The 19,765-nt window shown below is 45.1% G+C and overlaps 1 protein-coding gene across 1 annotated transcript in view; it reads right to left on the reverse strand.

The window, feature by feature from the left end:
• The window catches only part of skd (mediator complex subunit skuld), a 105,932-nt gene that overhangs the window by 27,429 nt on the left and 58,738 nt on the right, over positions 1 to 19,765 (reverse strand). The window contains exons 4-8 of the mRNA XM_080266218.1: positions 8,476 to 8,572; positions 7,448 to 7,534; positions 5,173 to 5,318; positions 3,893 to 4,069; positions 1,889 to 2,348 (exon numbers count right to left, since the gene is read on the reverse strand). Coding sequence (XP_080122344.1) covers positions 1,889 to 2,348; positions 3,893 to 4,069; positions 5,173 to 5,318; positions 7,448 to 7,534; positions 8,476 to 8,572 — 967 coding nt within the window. The remainder of the gene's footprint in view (positions 1 to 1,888; positions 2,349 to 3,892; positions 4,070 to 5,172; positions 5,319 to 7,447; positions 7,535 to 8,475; positions 8,573 to 19,765) is intronic.

The following is a 19,765-nucleotide window of genomic DNA, read 5'->3' on the forward strand; positions in this document are numbered from 1 at the left end:
TCATAATTTCAACATCATCATCATCACCATCATCCGGACCTCCTTTCCCACCCCAGGGCAGGGTAAGGAGTAGCAACGTCCAGACAGCCCAAGTTTGACCAATCCAATGGGCCACGTTTCCATTCACTCATCAGTCAAGCCCCCTGAATCCTGGCTCTATCCGCCTGTCAAAAATTAGGGCCTTGCTTACAGCTTAGTTCACTCAGTTTTAATGCCTGTATGGCCATTATACCCTACTCTTACAACTACCAGAAAACACGTTGCAGCTAAAGAGAGCAACCTGGGATAGTCTGTTTGTTTTCACTTGACAAAGATCCCTTACCCTTTCGACAAAGATCCCTTACCCTTTCCAGCTTACTTGAAGGTGAAGGGTAGTCAGACTGGAGCATGGATCTGACTAGTTACTGAGAAGACTCATGCCTGCTTCACTGAATTTCATACAATCAAAACTTTGCATTCAAGCTATGGGAGTGACCCAGTTCTGTCAGATGAAAACACTGGCTATAGTGATAAGGTCAATGAAGGCCATATCTAACGGTTCTACCCTCTCCAGTTCAAAAAAATCCCTCCTGTGCTAACTGAAGTGCCTGGATGCAGTGAAATGCAAATGACACCATCTTAGTGGAGGGGTTAAGAAAATGTAACAAGTGAACACAGTAAACATGTAGAAAAAAAAACTGACAGTGTGTGAGAAGAAGTACAAATACAGGGTAGGTATAGAATAGTATTTTATAAGAAATGTAAAAAAAAACAAAAAAAACAGTATGAAAAAGATGTGAAAGTCCAAGAAAGAGTAAATATGAAAAAGACGTAACAATGTGTGAGAAGAGATACAAACAGGCCCTGTTTTGCTGCATATACCCCAATGTACAGGGTGGCCCATAAATAACACTCCACTAAACACTCACCCGGTGATATCTGATACACTGTGGGAGCAGCTCTGTTGGAGTGCACATGGGTGTGGCAATAGAAGTGGAAAATAAATGTATGATGATAATACATTGATACTACTGAGCCATCTCCACAACAAAAAAGAAATCATCCAGCAGAGTGGAAGAGGAGCATTATATATGGACCATTGTGTATCGCAGCTCCACATGGAACTAAAATGCACGGGGAATTCACAGAGAATGATACGACAGAGATAATAAGAGTGAGTGATGTTTTCCAGAAAGGGCAACTATGAAGAATCAAATAACAGTATGGGTATGCCGTGATGGAAAAGTGTGTGTATGGTGTCATGAGAGCAAGAAAAATACCAAAGAAAGTGAGTGAAGTGTTGCAAGACTGGGAGAGGGGAGGGACAAAGTTGCATGGTGTCCCAAGCATGTGATAAACTGACAAACGTACAATATTGTCAGGATAAAAGTGACAAAAGAATGACAATGAAAGTGTGTGTGTGATGTCAAGAGGATTAGAAAAATTATAGTGTCTACATGTGGGTGACAACAAGCGGATTAGAAAAATTACAGTGTGTGCATGTGTGTGACATCAAGAGGATCTGAAAAATTACATTATGTGTGTAGTCATGAGGCCATGAGAAAGAAGAAAAAGTGTGTTCAATGTTGTGAGAGTGAGAGAAATATGAAAGAGAGAGAAGCACAAGAGTGAGGGCGAGTAGAACGAGTGATTTTCTGAAAGTGTGAAATATGATGGAAAAGTTTACGCATTACTTAGACGCTCAGAAATACTACAGTCAACATTATTATTACAGTGTGTGAGGTATTAACAAGGTGTGAGACTGAAGATGTGAGAGTAAAAAGGTGTGACTCTGAAGATGTGAGACTATAAGTGAAAGTGTAATAGTGAGTGTAACAGTGAAAGTATTAAGTGAGAGTGGGAGTGAAGATATGGAAATGTTTGTGTGAGTGTGAAGTAAGCCTCATACTTGGCACAGGAGCAGCTGATCTTTGTGGCTGGGTCTGAGAAGTCCCACTGGCCGGCAATCTCCGCTGGGGTCAGCGCTGGATCACTGGCCACCCCTTCAGTATGCCCCGGCTGTTGTTGTTGTTGCTGCTGTTGTTGCTGTTGCTGACTTGGACACTGCACCACATCCTGCCACACCCTCTCACACATCCCCCTCGACCAGCCCAACCCGCGACCCCCAGAACTGAGGTATTCAGAAGCCAGCAAGGTGTGTGTGGAGGCAGTGAAGGGGGAGTTGTTGGTTGGTAACGTCACCCCATCACCTGCCTCCCCACCTGTGTCGTTGGTCAGCCCGCCCTTCAGACCTCCACCTGGGGCAACCTGGTTCAGACTCACCCCTGCCCCACCACGCCCCGCCAGCAGGTAGTCGTCCATGTCTGTCACCAGCACATAGCAGGTCGGGTACCGCATTTTGTGCCCACCTACAAGCACCAGTGTCACTTTAGTACATTTAAATACACAAAGTTTATTTTGTACTATTTATCAGTAGTAGTAATAGTAGTGGTAGTTGCAAACGCTGGGCCACCTGAACATGAACCCAACATGCAGCAGGCTGGAACTGCTCCCAACCTGCAATCCACCATCCTCCTTTCAAAGGATAGGAATAGAGCTATGCAATGTTTGTAGAACAAGATGGCAGAGTTGACAAGTTATATCACAGCTACAACAAGATGGCACCCCTCTCAAAAAAAAATAATAATAAAAAATAAAAAATAAACAAGATGCATTTCTATTCAAAAAACACTAGGGTCACTCCTTAAAGCAATACACAGATGACCCTAGCTCACTTTTCTATGCAGAAATCTGACCCATGAGTCACTTTTCCATACTATAAAAACTGACACAGTCTTGCTTTTCTATGCAGAGAAATGACCCCTAGGTAGTTGTTCCATGGCTACAAAATGATCCAGTATCACTCTTCTATCCAGATAACTGATCCCTGGGTTGCTTTTCCATACCTACAATAAACTGACCTAGTCTCAAACATCTGTGCAGAAGTAACCCCAGGGCCACTTTTCCATTTCAGTAAGAAACTGACCTAGTCTTCTTTCATATGCTACAAACTGAGGCACAGTACTGAGTCATCTTTCAATACCTGTAAAAAAAACTGATCCAGCCTCAGCACAGAAATGACTCGTCTCATATTTCACGGCAGAAACCTAACCCCTGGGTCACATCTCTACATCTATGGAAAACTGACCCAGGCTCACTTACCTACAGAGAACACCAACTCCTGGTTTGCTTGTCCATATCCATAAAAACTCCTGGTTTGCTTGTCCATATCCATAAAAACTTAGCCCAGTCTTGCTTTTCTATACAGAAACCTAACTTTTGGGTCATTTTTTCCATGCCTATAAAAAACTGATCCAGTCTCCCCCCCCCCCCCCAGAAAACTGACCCCTGGATTTTTTTTTCCCATACTTAATAAAACACTGACCCATTCTCACAATTCTATGAAGAAAATTGAGCTCTGCACTGCTTTTTACATTCTTGTACATAATTAATCAAGACTCAGAAAACTGACCACTGAGTTGCTTTTTCATATTTATAAACACCTGACCCACTCCCACATACCTCTGCCGAAAAATTATCCCCGGTTTGCTTTACATACCTACAAAAAACTAATCCAGTCAAGCATAGGCTAACCTTGGGGCACATCACCACATCTGCAGAATATGACCCATTATTGCTCTACTGTGCAGAAAATTGACCCTTGGGTCGCTATCCCATACCTGCAGAAAACTGACCCAGTCTCACATTTCTATACAGAAAACTTACTCCAGGGTCGCTTTTTACACCACATAACCGACTCCGTCTCGCTTTTCTATGCAGACAACTGTTCCTTGGTTCAGTTTGCTATACCTATAAAAATCTAAGCCAGTCTCTCATTTCTATGCAGGAAACCAACCTCTGGGGTGCTTTTTCAAATCTAAACAAACTTGACCCCATCTGCATGTTCACTCACCCACTATAACCTCTACAGCAGCTGGCAGAGGAGGTTCAAGGGAGTCTGTGGGTGGGGATTTGGCCTCCACGGGGAAGAACTGGCGCCACTCCTCCAGCAGCTTCTGTATGGCCGGCTCCGAGTGGCGGTAGCTCACCCCAGTCAGCGTTCCACTCAGACCATACGGACCAAGGATTACTGCAGATGAAGGGATGGGGTTAGGATCTGATGAATATATCTGAGGGGTTAATCTAATTACAGCAAGGCACCTTAATCCCAGAGGAGGTGACCAAACATGACACCTACATATCAACTCTCACCTTGCCTTCCTCCATCAGGCTTCCTTATCTCCAACTCACAATCCCCCCCCCTCACTCATATACCTGTCCACCTCATCCTTGTTGAACTCTGTAATCCAATGTATACTGCACAAGGCTACTATAATCTTTTAACTCGACCTAAAATTGCTACCACTTCATCTTTACTACTGTGTTGTAACAATAAATTACCATTAGATTGTAGTGTTAGCTAAAAAGATGTGCTATGACAAGGATGCACAGCCACACCAGTATCATTTTCAGCTACTGAGCTCCACGAGGTAAGCTTCAAATGCACAAAAATCTATGCCATAGTAAGGTGAATGGACTATAATGTCCTGAATTGAAACAAGGCACTCCTCAAAAGACAGAATTTCAATACAATCAAAAATTCATCACAGACATATCCAAGAATATCCCCATGCAATTATACGCAGGTGTGGGTATACAGTAAGACCTCGATATAACGGACTTTAATTGACTGGAATTCGCTTTTATCGGAATTGTGGAGCTACCGGACTAAATTCCTATATACTGTATCGGAAAAAGTCCGATAAAGCCAGAAGCAGTCCAGACTACTTGACCACTTCAGCTGTGTTCACCACAATAAGGTAAATAAAAGACATGTCTATCAGTGTACTGTACAGTATTATTATATATTATACCATTTGACATCTGTGGTGAAGGTATAATACAGTACAGTACTGCAGTGGTAGTGAATACAGTTTAAAAACCTTTGGTGCAATACGGATAAATGACTGATATATCGGAAAAAGTCTGGGTTAGCAGGGGGAAGTCCAGATGTTCCTTTTATCGGAATTTTGCTTTTTTCGGAATGGCTTGGGCCCCAATTAGTCTGTTATAGTGAGCTCTTACTGTAAGTGTGGATAAATATTATAAGGCATAGGATTAAAGGTAAAGAACTAAAAGAATGTTGCTTCAAGCCACAACATATACAACTGTGTGTGTATGTGTGTGTATTACCTGGTATGCCATGGTTGGTCTGTTGTGCCAGGAGCAGGTGTCGCCGTGTCAGCTGTCGTACAGGTGGGTGTTGCCGAACGTCCACACTCGCACACACGATGCTCTCTCCGTGCACAAAGAATGACAGGCTGAATGACAGGTGTGTGCTGTTGAGAGAGAGGGATGGGTTAGTTTACACAATTAGGAGAGTCTGTATGGCTTATCACCACCACCACCACCACCATCATCATCATCATCAAAGTACCTTTATCATCATCATCATGAGCATACCTCACCATCACCACCATCATCATCATAACCGATCATCACAATTAGTCCATGTTTCAATTACAAAGGCTCCTACATGCTTGCATGCACTGGCCTTGGCCACTTAATGGTGGCCAAGCTCGATCTCTAGCAGCCTCTCTACTCAGTTCCTTACTCTTGACCTTGTCTCAAATCTTTTTCAGTTTGCCTCTAACAACACCCTCAATGTTCACACCTCTCACCCCTCTGCAAATAACAATAATGACATTACCAACATTAACATCAAAATTAGATACTGCAATGAAAACAATATTGACAGCACCAATAGTATGGTTATATCCCACTATTTTATCACGAACTGGCCAGTGAAACAGCAGAATGGTTGGATATGTGGGTTCTGCCCAATGCTGAAAAATGCTAGAAATAATGACAATAATAACAGTTGATGTCACTGTTGGTCAACCCCAGGCCATCTGATTGAGCAGAACCATCGACAATATATAAGCAACTGCCTCAATGGGGCTGTCCCATAGGTTCCCTACATAGCTGTGTGTCTGCATCTCAGTGTGGCATGTGGTGTGCAGGGCTCCAATGTGTGTTATGTTGTGTGGGCCTAGTCTACAAGCTGGGCACATTGCATCTGGGATTCCACCCAACCCAAAACCCAGCTCGTACCTGGGGAGGGCTGGAAGATGTCCTGCTCTAAGCCTAGCTAGGTGAACTCAATCATCTCTAAATCCACCTGTGATGGGTGGATGTCAGGAGGGAAGGCTTGTCATAAGGTGTTTTGATTGAAGTGTTGTATTGCTCAGCGAGTTAATGAGTACTGTATGTAGATGTTTCATCAATGCCTGTGCTGGAATGTCTGAAGGCGGGATATTGTTGCAAAGGGTTTGATAATGTTTGTGTGGTGACTGAAATGCCTAAGCGTGTTGTGCATGTTTCTCATGTACAGTACTTACTGGGGTGCTGTGGATTAGCACAGGCTGCTGCACCTCATATCAATTTTTCTTTTTCTTTTTTTTTTCTTTTTTTTTTTTAATGCCGTGTCTCCTTTTTTCCAATACGGGCTAAGGCATTGCCCTTGGGTAGAGGACTTTGGTTTTGCAGCATGTAGCACTTTATGACTGGATGCCCTTCCAGATGTCTAACGATGACCCTTGGATAGACTTGAACCACTGACCCTTCAGGCAGAACATTCTAACTCACTGAGCTGCAGCTGCTACAACCAGCTAGGTGATAGGAGAACACTACATCTCCCAGCAAGGCAATTTACCGGGGTGTGGCGCAAACTCATGACTCTTCGGTCTTGAGTCAGGCACTCTACCACTGAGCCGCCATGTCCCCCAAAGGGAATACTAGACTGAACCCCGCCCACCCAATGTGCAGCTTGGGGGCGATCCACCTCGCTCTTCCTCATTTCCTAAATTGTTCCCTACCCCAGCATAGATTCGAACCTGGGTCCATTAGGATACTTGACTCCTGAAAGCCTAGCCTTGAGCCCCTACACTCTTAATGGGGCAAAATGGGTGTAATATTTCCTACTGCTGTGGCATTCATAAGTACTGTAACTGTATATATAATGCAGAAACCTAAGTCATGAGACAGTACATTCTGCTTTGTTCAAATTCCCCGTGACATAACACCAACTTAAACATCCAGAGCCTTTTAAAATACAAAAGCATACTGTAACTGAAATTACTGAAAATGCACTGATTACTGTATATACAGGGGGGGTTCATAAACAGTGCCACACAAGAAACACATTAGGAAGGATCTTCATGTACTGTAGGGACGTCTCAGTTTGCTGGTGTTGGCATGGGTGTAGCAGTGAAAGTAGGAAACAAATAAATGATGCAGGATAGACACCGATAAAGCTGACTGAACTGTCCTTGTAACGCATGAGAAACTGGCCAGTCAAGTGGAAAGGACGCGTTATATATGGACCACCCTGTATACTGTATTGTATCGTATACAAAATGCCAAGTATTATAATGGGATTTAGCAGTTTTAACACTTGACAACATACCTGCTACTGCCTGGTACCCCTTCCGGCCCTTCATATGGCTGCACGAACCATCGCCCCAGACGCACAAAGTCGCGCGTTAGCAGACACCTGAAACACAACACATTTATTTACACCCTTCTCCTTTTTACACTGTTTATAAGTCTATGTGCAGTGGAAATGAGTTATTTAAGAGGAGCCTGTGGAGTCACATGGAGAGACAGGCTGACAAATGAGAATATAAAGGAGCATTGTGGTGTGGATGTGGATGTGATAGGAAACAGGAAAAATACACTGAGGTGGTTTGGCCATGTGGAGAGGATGGAGGGTGAGAGACTGACAAAGTGAGTGTATGTGAGTGAGGTGGAGGGGGGAAGAGGGAGGGGGAGGCCGAGGATGAGATGGAGGGATGGGGTGGAGAGGTATATGAGAGAGGGGGGTGTGAGTTGGAAGTGGGGCAGTGAAATGGCGGGGGACAGGGCGACGTGGAGGCAATTTGTTTGTGGCGACCCCGAACGGGATTCAGGCGTCTGGCAATAGATAGATAGATAGATAGTACATTCACCTACATTCATGCTTCTATTTACACTCCTGTTTACAACCTCCTAGCTACACTCTTGTATTTACTCATCTATTTACACTACATTTACAGTATTTACATTCTCCTATTTGCATTTTCCCATTAACTCTTCCCATTTATACACTTCTCCAATTTAAAATACCTGCCCATGCAACAAAAAAACAACTGGAAGAGAAGTGTATATACACTGGAACTTTACACACACTGATCTTATTCATCTACCTACCTATCTATCTGCTGCTAGATGCCTTAATCCCATAAGGGATGGTGGCCACACAACAAATCACCTCCATGTCACCCTGTCCTTCACCAACATATAGTGTAGTTCCATGAACAACAGCATGTGGCATTCACTGGACAACCTGAACCAACTCTTTTACATACGGTATATCCCTCCACCTTGCCTTTTCATCTCACTCTCACAACCTAATTTTGTATTTAAAAAAAAAAGTAGCACACTGCCATTGCTTACCGTTCTATAAGGTTGTGTAGCGCCTTGAAGAGCAGTGTGCGGCATTCGTAGGACAACCCTGTTTCCAAGTCCCATGACCCTCGGTTGTCCTTGTCCTCTGCAAGAAAAACACCAGCATTAACATGCAGTCAAGACTGGGCAGTACATGACGTACACAAAATAGCAACATCATCATCATCAACATCATTCATCACTGTCGTCGTCAACATGATTACCATCACCATCACCACCACCAGCACCATTACCTTTATGACCATTATTGTCATCTTCACTATCATCACCATTTTCATACCACCACTGCCATCGTCATCACCATCATGACCATTTTTTCCCCCCGCCTATGGATACAGGGAGGTAACATCCACAAAAAAAGCAAAAGAGAAAGTGCTGAAGGAACTACAATCGTAATCTTTTCACTCTAGCTTAGCCTAAAATTGCCATCTCCCCATCCTGAATGATGCTACGGCAATCAGTAAATACAAGAATATGGTGTAGTCATGAAGTGCAATGGAAAGGATGTAGAGCCATAACACTGTTTGTTCCTGCCACTAAGCTACGTGATATAAGCAGCAAAAGTGACAAAACTCTGAGCCAAGACAAAAGAACCTTATCTGTCACTCATCACTGAAGCCCTCAAAAGATATTTACCCTTTTCACTATCCACTCACTTGATGTAGCGTAAAAAAAAAAAAAAAAAAAAAAAAAAAGCAACACAGTGACAAGTCTAATTGTTTCTGGAATCATATGTCACTCGGCATTCAACTCCCGAAACCATATTATCCTTTTCACCAACCACTCACTTGATGTAATACCCCCCACCCCACACACACACACACGAAGATGCAATGCCCAGTGACCAATCAAAATGTTCTTGAATCCCAGATCACTTCCTATAATATGGAATGAGTTACTATTTTCACTTTAACGGCCTAAAATTGCCATCTCTCTACCTTGCACGCTAAGTAACAACAAATTAACATAAGGCAGTGCTATGGAAAGGAGGATGTGCGTGGTATTGTCTTTTTATGCCACTGAGTTACAATATATTAACACAAGAATCAAAACACGAGAGAAAGAGAGAGAGAGAGAGAGAGAGAGAGAGAGAGAGAGAGAGAGAGAGAGAGAGAGAGAGAGAGGGTGTGTGCGCGTGCAAAGTTAAGGCGAAGCACAACAGTAATAAAACATTGAGCTATTCATAGCAACATTACTTATGCACAGCGTAAGGGACAACACAAGGATTTAAAACGGTGAGTGGGATGACGTCATTACTACACTGTGACGTCACTCCTAGTCTATTTCTGGTAGAGGAGGACAATTTTAGACCGCTTAGGGGTGACTTCCATAATACTCTCTTACTTTTTATATCAGACAGGTATTCTCTATCTGTCTGTGTCTGAGTCTACCCGTCTGTCTCTCCATCTACCTATATATATCTACGTGTCTATCTATTTCGTCTGAGTCTACCTGCTGTCTACCTCATTTACCTGAGTGTCTACTTGTGTCCGTCCATGTATATAAACAAATCTATCCATCTATCTATCAATGTGGCGGTCAGTGAGTGGCTTCGGAGATTTCGGTACCACCTATTCCTTAGCGATTTATTTGGCATATTAACCTCCGTATCCTCTTGTGCGATACTGATGCAAACGATGTTAATATTAAAGTGATATAATTAACGCACAAGAGAATGTTTAGGTGTAGAATAAATCGCTCAGGAACATGGGCTACGAAATCTCCCGTCATCTAGAATGCCGCCCAGGGTCTCCTTTGTTAGTCTGTTCGTACCTTAGTCCGAAATTGGGATATGGACAGAAAAACTTACACACACACACACACACACACACACGCATCCCACCTCTCCCCTACACACACCCCTTCCAACGCAATCCAATCCTTCACAACCAAGGCGCCTCCCAAAGTCCTACACAGCAAACTAAGGGCACTAAGACTGAACAAAAACAAGAGGACACTGTGATCAAATTAAAGTTGCTTAGGAATTAGAGCCACACAAATGATGGTGTGGTGGTGTGGTGTGGTGGTGTGGTGTGGTGTGGTGTGGTGTGGTGATGTGGGTGCAGTTTTTAAAGGTGGTGGCTCTTCAACTAACACTGCCAGAACTGAGGTTACTAAGCTCCAACACACACACACACACACACACACACACACACACACACACACACACACACACACACACACACACACACACAATGATGACGTCTGCTGTTTCGTTCTTGCTACTTCCAAACCAAGTTCTTCGTAGACAATCAGTGTTCCCTGTTAATCTATTTACATCAGCCCATCTCTATCTATCAACCTACATACGAACTGCCTCGGTATTAATTTTTCCTTCGTCATCAGGCTGTCTTCTCTCCAACACACCCCATTTTCATATGCCTCTCCAGCTCATCCTCAACCTCCCCACTCCTCCTCCTCTCATTTTCCACTTTACACACACACTCTCCACGTCAGTTTCTCGTGATTCTGTGCACATATTCATCATCATATTCACCACCATGACATACTGATATTTCCGTTTGGGTCAATCATCATCATCATCATCATCATCATCATCACCTCCTGTCGTCTCATTACTGACTAATAACAAGAAGCAAACATTCATCACTCTTATATACCTTGCCAAAAGCGACGCATATAAAACTGTGTGTGTGTGTGTGTGTGTGTGTGTGTGTGTGTGTGTGTGTGTGTGTACTGATGGCTGGCTGGTTCACGCGCACACGCACATACGATCAATGGACTCGACAGACACGCACATGCATACACACACGCACACAAATACACACACGCATACTTAAACACCACTCATACATAATTACGTACTTACACAAAATACATACACACAAATACACATCAGTAATCTATAACATTCTACAAGATGCAAACGTACACACACACACACACACACACACACACACACACACACACACACACACATCGACTCCTGCCTTCTACTTTATTCTACATGATGCCATACTCCTTTCACTCTGACCCGGCCTAATATTGTCATTTCTCCATGCTGAGATGTAACGGCAGGCAAGAGCAGAGTATAATACCGAAAATGAGTAGGTGTGAGCTGGAGGAGGGGAGGGGAGGGGAGGGGGAGACCGAGGATGAGACGGGTGGATGTGATGATGCGAGAGAACGAGAGACTGATTAGCTGAGTGTATGTGAATGAGGTGGCGAGGGAGGGGGAGGAGGTGACCAAGAATGAGGTGGAGGGATGTGGTGGCAGTGTGAAGGGGAGGGGTGAGTTGGAGGGGGGTTAGCCTGTTGGTGGGGGAATGAAGGGCATGGAGGCGATTCGTTTGTGGTCGCCCCATCTGAGGGTCAACTTGAAACTTGCAGGAAAGGGTTGAGCTGTATTAGATTTCGTAGCAGTTCTTCTTTAGCGATGTATTGGTCATAGAACATTTTAATATCCTTTTCTATGCTGTATATCTCATTAATATGGACATAAATTGCATCGGTACCACAATGAAGGGCAGAAATGTGCACCAGACACAGTAGCCGGAACACGTATTGCAAAATCTCTCGAATCAATGCAAACATGAATGCCGTTCAGTATCTGAGACTGTCCTGCTGGCTGAATGATTATCTCGGATCTTAGCTGGCACTGCGTACAGCATCCACAACTGTAAACAAACACTATATTGGACAAAGTTCACACCTAAAAAAACAAAAACAAAAAAAATCCCAGTACAGCAAGGGGGGAGTGTGTAACAATGTCTGAGACTGTCTCGCCGCTTGTATGAACACCTCAAATACCGCTGAGGAAAAAAAAAGAATAAAGGTGAGGGCAGATGCCATGACAAGCTTTGCCCCGGCGCCCATCTCCTTTCCTTGGGCCCTTAAGCCTGTAGCGGGTTATTACCCCACAATCAAGGGATACAAGGCCACTGCATCATACAGGTTACCCTAGTTACCTCCCCTAGGTGTTACCCTTGGTATTCATTTAACCTCTCGACCCATAAAGGGTGGATGGATACCTGCGTCAAGTGGCGTCAGCTGCCCGCACCAGAATTCGAACCCTGGCACTTAGGCGGCGGCACCTTCGTGGGAAGCAATCCTAATCACTTGGCCACCGAGGTGCTACCGCAGCGCTACACACCGCACCCAGAATTTTGAGAAGTCATAACAGAGTGAGTTGTGTCCAAAGGGTCACTAGGAAAACAGTAAAGGGTGGGTGAAGGGTGTAACAACAAGGTGTGAGAGTGTCCGGCGGTTGAATGAGCTTTTTCCCTTTATCCCGGGACAAAGAACTTCTCCACCACACCACCACCACCACCACCACCACACCCTCTGCCCGCCTCGCTCTGGGGGCAAGTTGACAAATTTAAGAAGTGGGGGTGGTGAGGGGTGGCTGGGTGTGGGTGTTCCCCTTATAACCCCCCCGTTAACTGTGCTGGACATGCCACTACACGCTAAAACACACTTAAATACACACTACACCACCACACCGGCTCACACTAGCGCTATAACGGGGTCCTAACGTGGCCGACGCTCCCAGGCCCCGGTAAACGGACGTCAACGGGCGGATTTGTGCGTTTAATTTCCCCCGCGTTGAGATTACGGCGGGAATTTGTACAGCGGCGTTGGTGTGCGTTGAGGAGAATAATTTCGAGAGTCCAGACGCCAGCTGTAGGTCATCCTGGGAGGGAAAAATGTGAGGTTATTGTCTATTGATCCTCCATTTCTCCCTGCACACTCCCTCCATGCCACCCTCTCCCCCATCCCCGTCCTCTCCCTCCCTACCTTTCCCTCCCGTCTCTCTATCTCCCCTCCCCCCCCCCCTTCTCTCTCTTCCTTTCCTCCATTCCCCCTTCCCTCCCTCCCTCCCTCCCCTCTTTTCCTTTCCCCCATCCCCGTTATTCCCCCCCCCCCCTCTCTCTAATAAACACTCGGATACGCATAAACATTCATATACTCATGCTGATTCTCTCTCTCTCTCCTGATACACACACACCCGCACACACACACACACACACACACACACACAGTCGTCTCTGATGCCACTCCTCTTCAATTACTTTATCGTTACTTAGCACTTACAAACAACGAGGCTACTAGAAAAAAGAAAAAAAAACTCAAGGCTTACAGTAGTATTTTTAGTAGTAGCCCTGGAGCCGTAACACCTGTTTCTTAGTGATTTATTTAGCATGTTACACCTTAAGTGAGTTATTTATGCATCTTAAGTAAATAGTTTGCATCATGAATATTTGGCACAAAGGCAATTTTAAATGTAGTAGTAGTGGTGGTGGTGGTGGTGGTGGTAGTAGTAGCAGTAGTAGTAGTAGTAGTAAAGTTGTAAAGTAGTAGTAGTAGAAGTAGTAGTTGTAGTAGCAGCAATAGTGGTGGTGATGGTGGTGGTAGTAGTAGTAGTAGTAGTAGTAGTAGTAGTAGTAGTAGTAGTAATAGTAGTAGAACCCCAAGGTCTGAGACGTGAACCCGGTGGGCTGCAAGCTGAAACTGTCATCCTGCAGTTCACTACCCTTCACCTGGGGGAGAGGGAGGGAGCAGAGGGGCAAGAGCATGAGAGAGAGTAATTCCTGTTACATCAGTGCCACCACGTGAAGGCAGCCCGAAAAAAATAAATACATAAATAAATCTTCTCCATCTACTTTAACTTGGCCTAAAACTATCTCCCTAGAATACGATGCTAGTCACGAAGAAGTGCTATGGTAGGGGTGCGGAGAAACTGAGCCATCTCATTCTGCCACCGAGCTACGAGAAATAAGCTAAAAAAATTAAAAAAAAATCTGGGCCAAGTTAATGTGAAAGGAGTTTAACTTTTACTACTGATAAATTGTAACTATTTCTAATGGGTTTGATTTTTCCCGCCAAAACGTTACGTAAGCAAGATGGCCGCTGATTGTATAAAGGTCTGAGAGAGAGAGAGAGAGAGAGAGAGAGAGCGTTATTTTGGGTACCACCTGTCGCAATTTGGTTTAGGGAGGGAGGGAGGGAGGGAGGGAGGAAGGGAGAGAGAGAGAGAGAGAGAGAGAGAGAGAGAGAGAGAGAGAGAGCATAACCAGCCTCCACCACCGCATCAGCAGGCTCTTCACAGCACCACACCACTCTATGCAGTCAGTATTAACTCCTACACTCCTATGACTCTCCCCCAGCTGAGTCAACTCGCTGGCAAAGACCACTACAATTGTCCGCAAGATGACGGCTAAATGTCAACACTTAACAAAGGTTCCAATGACACGACTTTAATCGTCTGGCGTACCCTGTGGCACAATATCCCCCAACCAAGAGATGATTAACTTTATCAGTGCAATATATCCAGGTAATACAAGTGGCGTGACCCGCAACCAACCTGTGTTACTTGCCAGCATTATATATGAGGTGGACAGGAGACAGATACAGATAATGCAAAAAGGCAGTGACCCAAATATACGGGTCATATACTGCTCCCAACTTGTGCACCACACCATGTGTGTAACCTACCCAACGACATCAATGGTGCACCATACCACCCATTATGCACCACCACACCATCTGCTCACACTTCTACCTGTGCACACCACCACCACCTGTGTAAACACCTGTGCACCATCTGTGCGTTAACACAACAGTTGTGCACCACAACTGCATCTGTACATCTTGGCATGACAACAGGTGTGCACAGGACATCCCGTGTGGTGCACATGAGCGGCACTTGTGCAGCAGGAAGTCAACGATGCAACCCACAGATGCACATGCCCCATGAATCAATACCCTCTACCACTACATCTACACCTACACTGCACTCCATCCCTTACCTACACTAACACTGCTACACTGTCCACTACAACTACACTGCACTCCATCCCTACCCAACACTATTACTGTTACTGAGCACCACTACACCAACACCCACGACATGCTTACACTAAATAACACCTACACTAGGGCACTGCGCTACATCCCTAACTTACACCTATACCAACACCCGACAATTTATTTATTTATTTATCCCTACCATTATTCCTTACGGTGGGGATAGAGGAATCGCCCCTGTCCGTCCGTCTGTCTGTCTGTCCGTCTTTCCGTCCGGCCAGTATCTCGGAAACTGCCAGGTGGATTGGCGTCATATCTCACAGATAGAGTATGTGTGGTAACTGATCCTCGTATATGTAAAACAGCCATATTGTCGGTACTTTACGAGCTGGACCATGTAAGGAGAAAGCACTCAGACAGCGCATACCTCCGCCAATGCCATTGTCATTTAAAACGATCCGAATCGGATTCGTGGAGATATTGTGTGAAATACATAGGCTCAAGATCCGCCCCAAAATTTAACCAGTTGTTCCTTGACCCATGGCCTACAATTCCACAAAATATTATTCAAATTCATTGAGAGCTTTTGGAGATACTATTCACAGGATCCAGAAATTTTATCAATTCATTCTTGGCCCATGGACCACCATTCCACCATATTTCAGTGGAATTCATTGAGAACTTCTGGAGCTACCGTCTGGACAAACAGACAGACAGACAAACATAGGTGAATACATAACCAACTTCGATGGCGGAGGTAACACAAATCAGTCTTGTGTTATATTTTGGAAACTTCTCGCTAGATTCACTTTATATCTTGAAGAAAGATTGAGTATGAGCCCTGCTTTATGTCCTTATATATGAAATGGCCACATTGTAAGTATTTTACGGGCTAATTCCATTTAAGGAAATTAATCTGTAAATAGCTGTATCATGGTACCACTTGCTGGGTCATCTTCACGTCTTTGTGGAAGTGTACGAGCCATAGATTATGTCCCTATACCGGTATATGAAACTGCCATACTTGTTAATACATATCTTTCCATTCTTTACCTAATGGTGGGGATACGTCTTGGCTAAAGGTCTGTTATTTATTGTTTCAGTTATCAATTATTTATTTAAGTTTTATTAACTTTATCACCTGATTTTATTTATTACGATTTATTATTACCAGCCATTAATTTATAAATTGCTTATCTATATACCTAAAGGTTTTATTTACCAGTTTATTTATTTAGCTATTCAGGTTTTATCATTTATATTTGTCAGCATCTCTATTATCTGCTTTATCTGAATATCATTTTTTTATTTATTAAACATCTTAATTTTATCACCCACAGTTATTCATTTATTCAATTACCGAGGTCAGTGATTTATACTCGATTAATTTAGCTTCTTCACAACAACTCTTTTCATGCTTTCTATACTCCGTCCACTTAAATTCCGTGTAGAATATGGTGCTAGTCACGAAGAAGTGCTGTGGAAAGGATGCAGAGATGCGGCACTCTTCATTTTTTCCTTTTGATTTAGTGAAAGAAGTTACAAAAAGACGCAAATCTGGTCCAAGAAACCATAACAGCCCCCTCGTTACTACACCTATCCCCGAGCAAGGTGAACTGTATAACCTAGTCACGAAGAAGTGCTGTCGCCATTTTTAGCTATGGCTCATTCATTTTACCTTGGCCTAGAATTTCGTCCTTTTGCAGCCCATGTCCTTAGTTGCAGAATAAAACAACACTTGGACTCAACATCCTTTCCGCAGCACTTCTTCGTGACTAGCACCAAATTCTTGTCTCAATCTCTTGTTACATCTCGGTATTCAAGATGGAGAGATGTCAGTTTTACGCCTGGTATAAAGTATAAAGAGAGAGAGTGGGATATCAATGTTTACTGGGAGGGGGATGAGTAGGAGAGGGGGAGAGACGCAGGGAGACGGGGGGGCAGGGAAGAGAGGGAGGGGAAAGGGGGACGGGGAGGCAGGGAGACAAAGGGAGGAAGGAGAGAGGGGGAGGGGAAGACGGGGAGAGAGAGAGGGAAAGGAGAGGGAGATATGAAGAGGGGGGGTATGGAAGGACGAAGGGCTACGGGAGCAAGGTAACGGAGGTGTAGGGAGAAGGGCAGAGAGGGAGGGGGAAAGAGGGAGAAGGGAAGGAAAGAAGGGAAGAGAGGGAGAGGGAAGGGGAGAGGGGGAGGCTGAGGGGGAGGGGAGAAGGAGAGGGAGGGGGTGGGAAGAGTAGGGAACAGAATACACAATGGAAAGGTACAAAAGAAGGAAACAGGGCAGAACTGAAAATGGAAATGAAGGAAAAGAAAACGAAACTGGGAAGAAAAAAAGAGAAAGAAGGGAAGGAGAGGAAAAAGAAGAGGAAAGAGAAGAGAGGAGGAGGAAAGTGGTGGTTGTGGAGGAGAGAGGGAGGTGGTGGTGGTGGTGGTGGTGGCGGACGTACGATATCTGGCAGTAACAACAGTCTCTCCCATCCATTACCGAGTTGGAGGGAGGGAGGAGAGAAACAGGAGGGAAGGAGGAGACTGGAGAGGAGGAGAGGAAGGCATGGAGGTAAAAATAGGGGCTCCAAGATTATCAAAAGCAAGCAGAATGGAAAGAATTCGTGTTAAAAATCATGCCGAATTTCCAACATACAACTTCTGGCAGAACAACACTCTCCCATCTATTACCAAGCTGAAGGGAGGGGCGGGGAGGGAGCCAGGGGACTAGAGGGATGGAGAGGGAGGGAGGGAGTGAACCAGGAGTCGAGAGGGAGGGAGGGAGGGAAGCAGGAGGGAGGCGGGGAGCAGAGGGAAGTCAAAATATGGGCTACAGGATTATTAAAACTAGAAGCGAGAGTAACTGTGTAAAAGCAAGCACAATTTCACACATACAACTTTCATAAACTATACTCTTCCCTTCACTTGGCCCAGATTTTCGTCCTTTTGAAGCTTATTTCACACGGCTCAGTGTTACAAAACGACACTGCCACGGCTCTACATACTTTCCATAGCACTTCCTCGTGACTAGCATCATTGAAGTGTTAAAACTATTGCTACAACTCAGAATTCAAGATGTTAGCAATTTTAGGCCAAGATAGAGTAAAATGGCCAGTCTCCCATTTATTACAGAGTTGAAGGGAGACAAGGAGCAGCAGAAGAGGGAGTGACTGGAGGGAAAGACGGAGGTAGGGAGGGAAGGGAGGGTGAAGGGCATAGGGTACTCCAAAGGGCATAAGGACGCTATAGTGATTTGCTTTCACCTGATGGAACTGGATCACTCCTAGAATTCGAATAACGAGTCAAGCCGGCGGATAAGGTAGGCTTCAGGGTCTTCTTGGTTACTAGTCAAAAATCAACCCTCCAATCCCGCTATACACGGCCACCGAGCAGAAAGAGGTTACGGATCTTTGCCAAGTTGGAATAAACGCACGATACTTAAAAAATAAAGTAGAAATGTGACGACTGGAAATACCTGAAAGGGAAGAGAAAATGGAGGAGGAAGCGGGGGAGATAAGGGAGGAAAGACAGGAGTAGGGGGAGGGACGAGGATGTGGGGGAGCGAGGGACGAGGATGTGGGGGAGCGAGGGACGAGGATGTGGGGGAGCGAGGGACGAGGATGTGGGGCAGCGAGGGACACGAAAGAAGATGAGACGAGAGAAGGCAAAACAGAAAAAGGAGAGGAGGGGGGAGGGGAGGGGAGGGAGGGAGGGAGGGGAGGGGAAAGGGAGAGGACAAATGAGAAGCAAGGTGAATTTCCGTAAGGATGATGGAAAGAACAGGGCGAAAGGGAGGGGTAAGAGAAGGGAACTGAGGAGAGGAGAGGAGAGGAGGGGAGGGAAGGAGGGGAGAAGAGAGGAGAGGAGGGGAGGGAAGGAGGCGAGGTAGGTTAGGTGGCACGAGGACAGGCTGTGTGAGAGCGTGAGAGCGGGAGGGGGGGAAGGGAGAGAACAGGAGGGAGGAAGGGGTAGAGATAGGAGAGGAAGGAGGGAGGGACTGAGAGAGAGAGAGAGAGAGAGAGAGAGAGAGAGAGAGAGAGAGAGAGAGAGAGAGAGACAGCTTCACCACCGGAACCCGCCACAACTTCCACGCCCACAAAAATGACACCGCCGGGGGTCCGACACAATACAAGGGGATCCCAGTCTACGCAAGTTACCCACTCAATTATCCTCGTTTTCTATTAGAGGCAATTTGTTTACATATCACTTTGCAAGACACATTCACGACTTTCCATCTCCCACACACCTTCACATGTCACCACTTGTGCACCAATACCCACCGTCCAGGCGTATACTTGCTTAAGGTGCCTCAGATCGAACTAAAGTCCTTTAAGACAACGGGTGGCCTCTCTAACCACTCGTTGCTGAGGAGGGGCAGGGAGGGGACTGAGGGACGTTTGTATAACCGGGCAGGCCCAACACCCTGTATCAGTGCAACCCGGTGTAGGCGTCCCTCTTCATCAACGAGAGAGGGAGAGAGAGAGAGAGAGAGAGAGAGAGAGAGAGAGAGAGAGAGTCCTCGAAG

The sequence above is a fragment of the Coenobita brevimanus genome, chromosome 19 (genome assembly GCF_032717465.1).
Source record: "Coenobita brevimanus isolate Jiangsu-jjx chromosome 19, ASM3271746v2, whole genome shotgun sequence".
Lineage (NCBI taxonomy): Eukaryota > Metazoa > Arthropoda > Malacostraca > Decapoda > Coenobitidae > Coenobita > Coenobita brevimanus.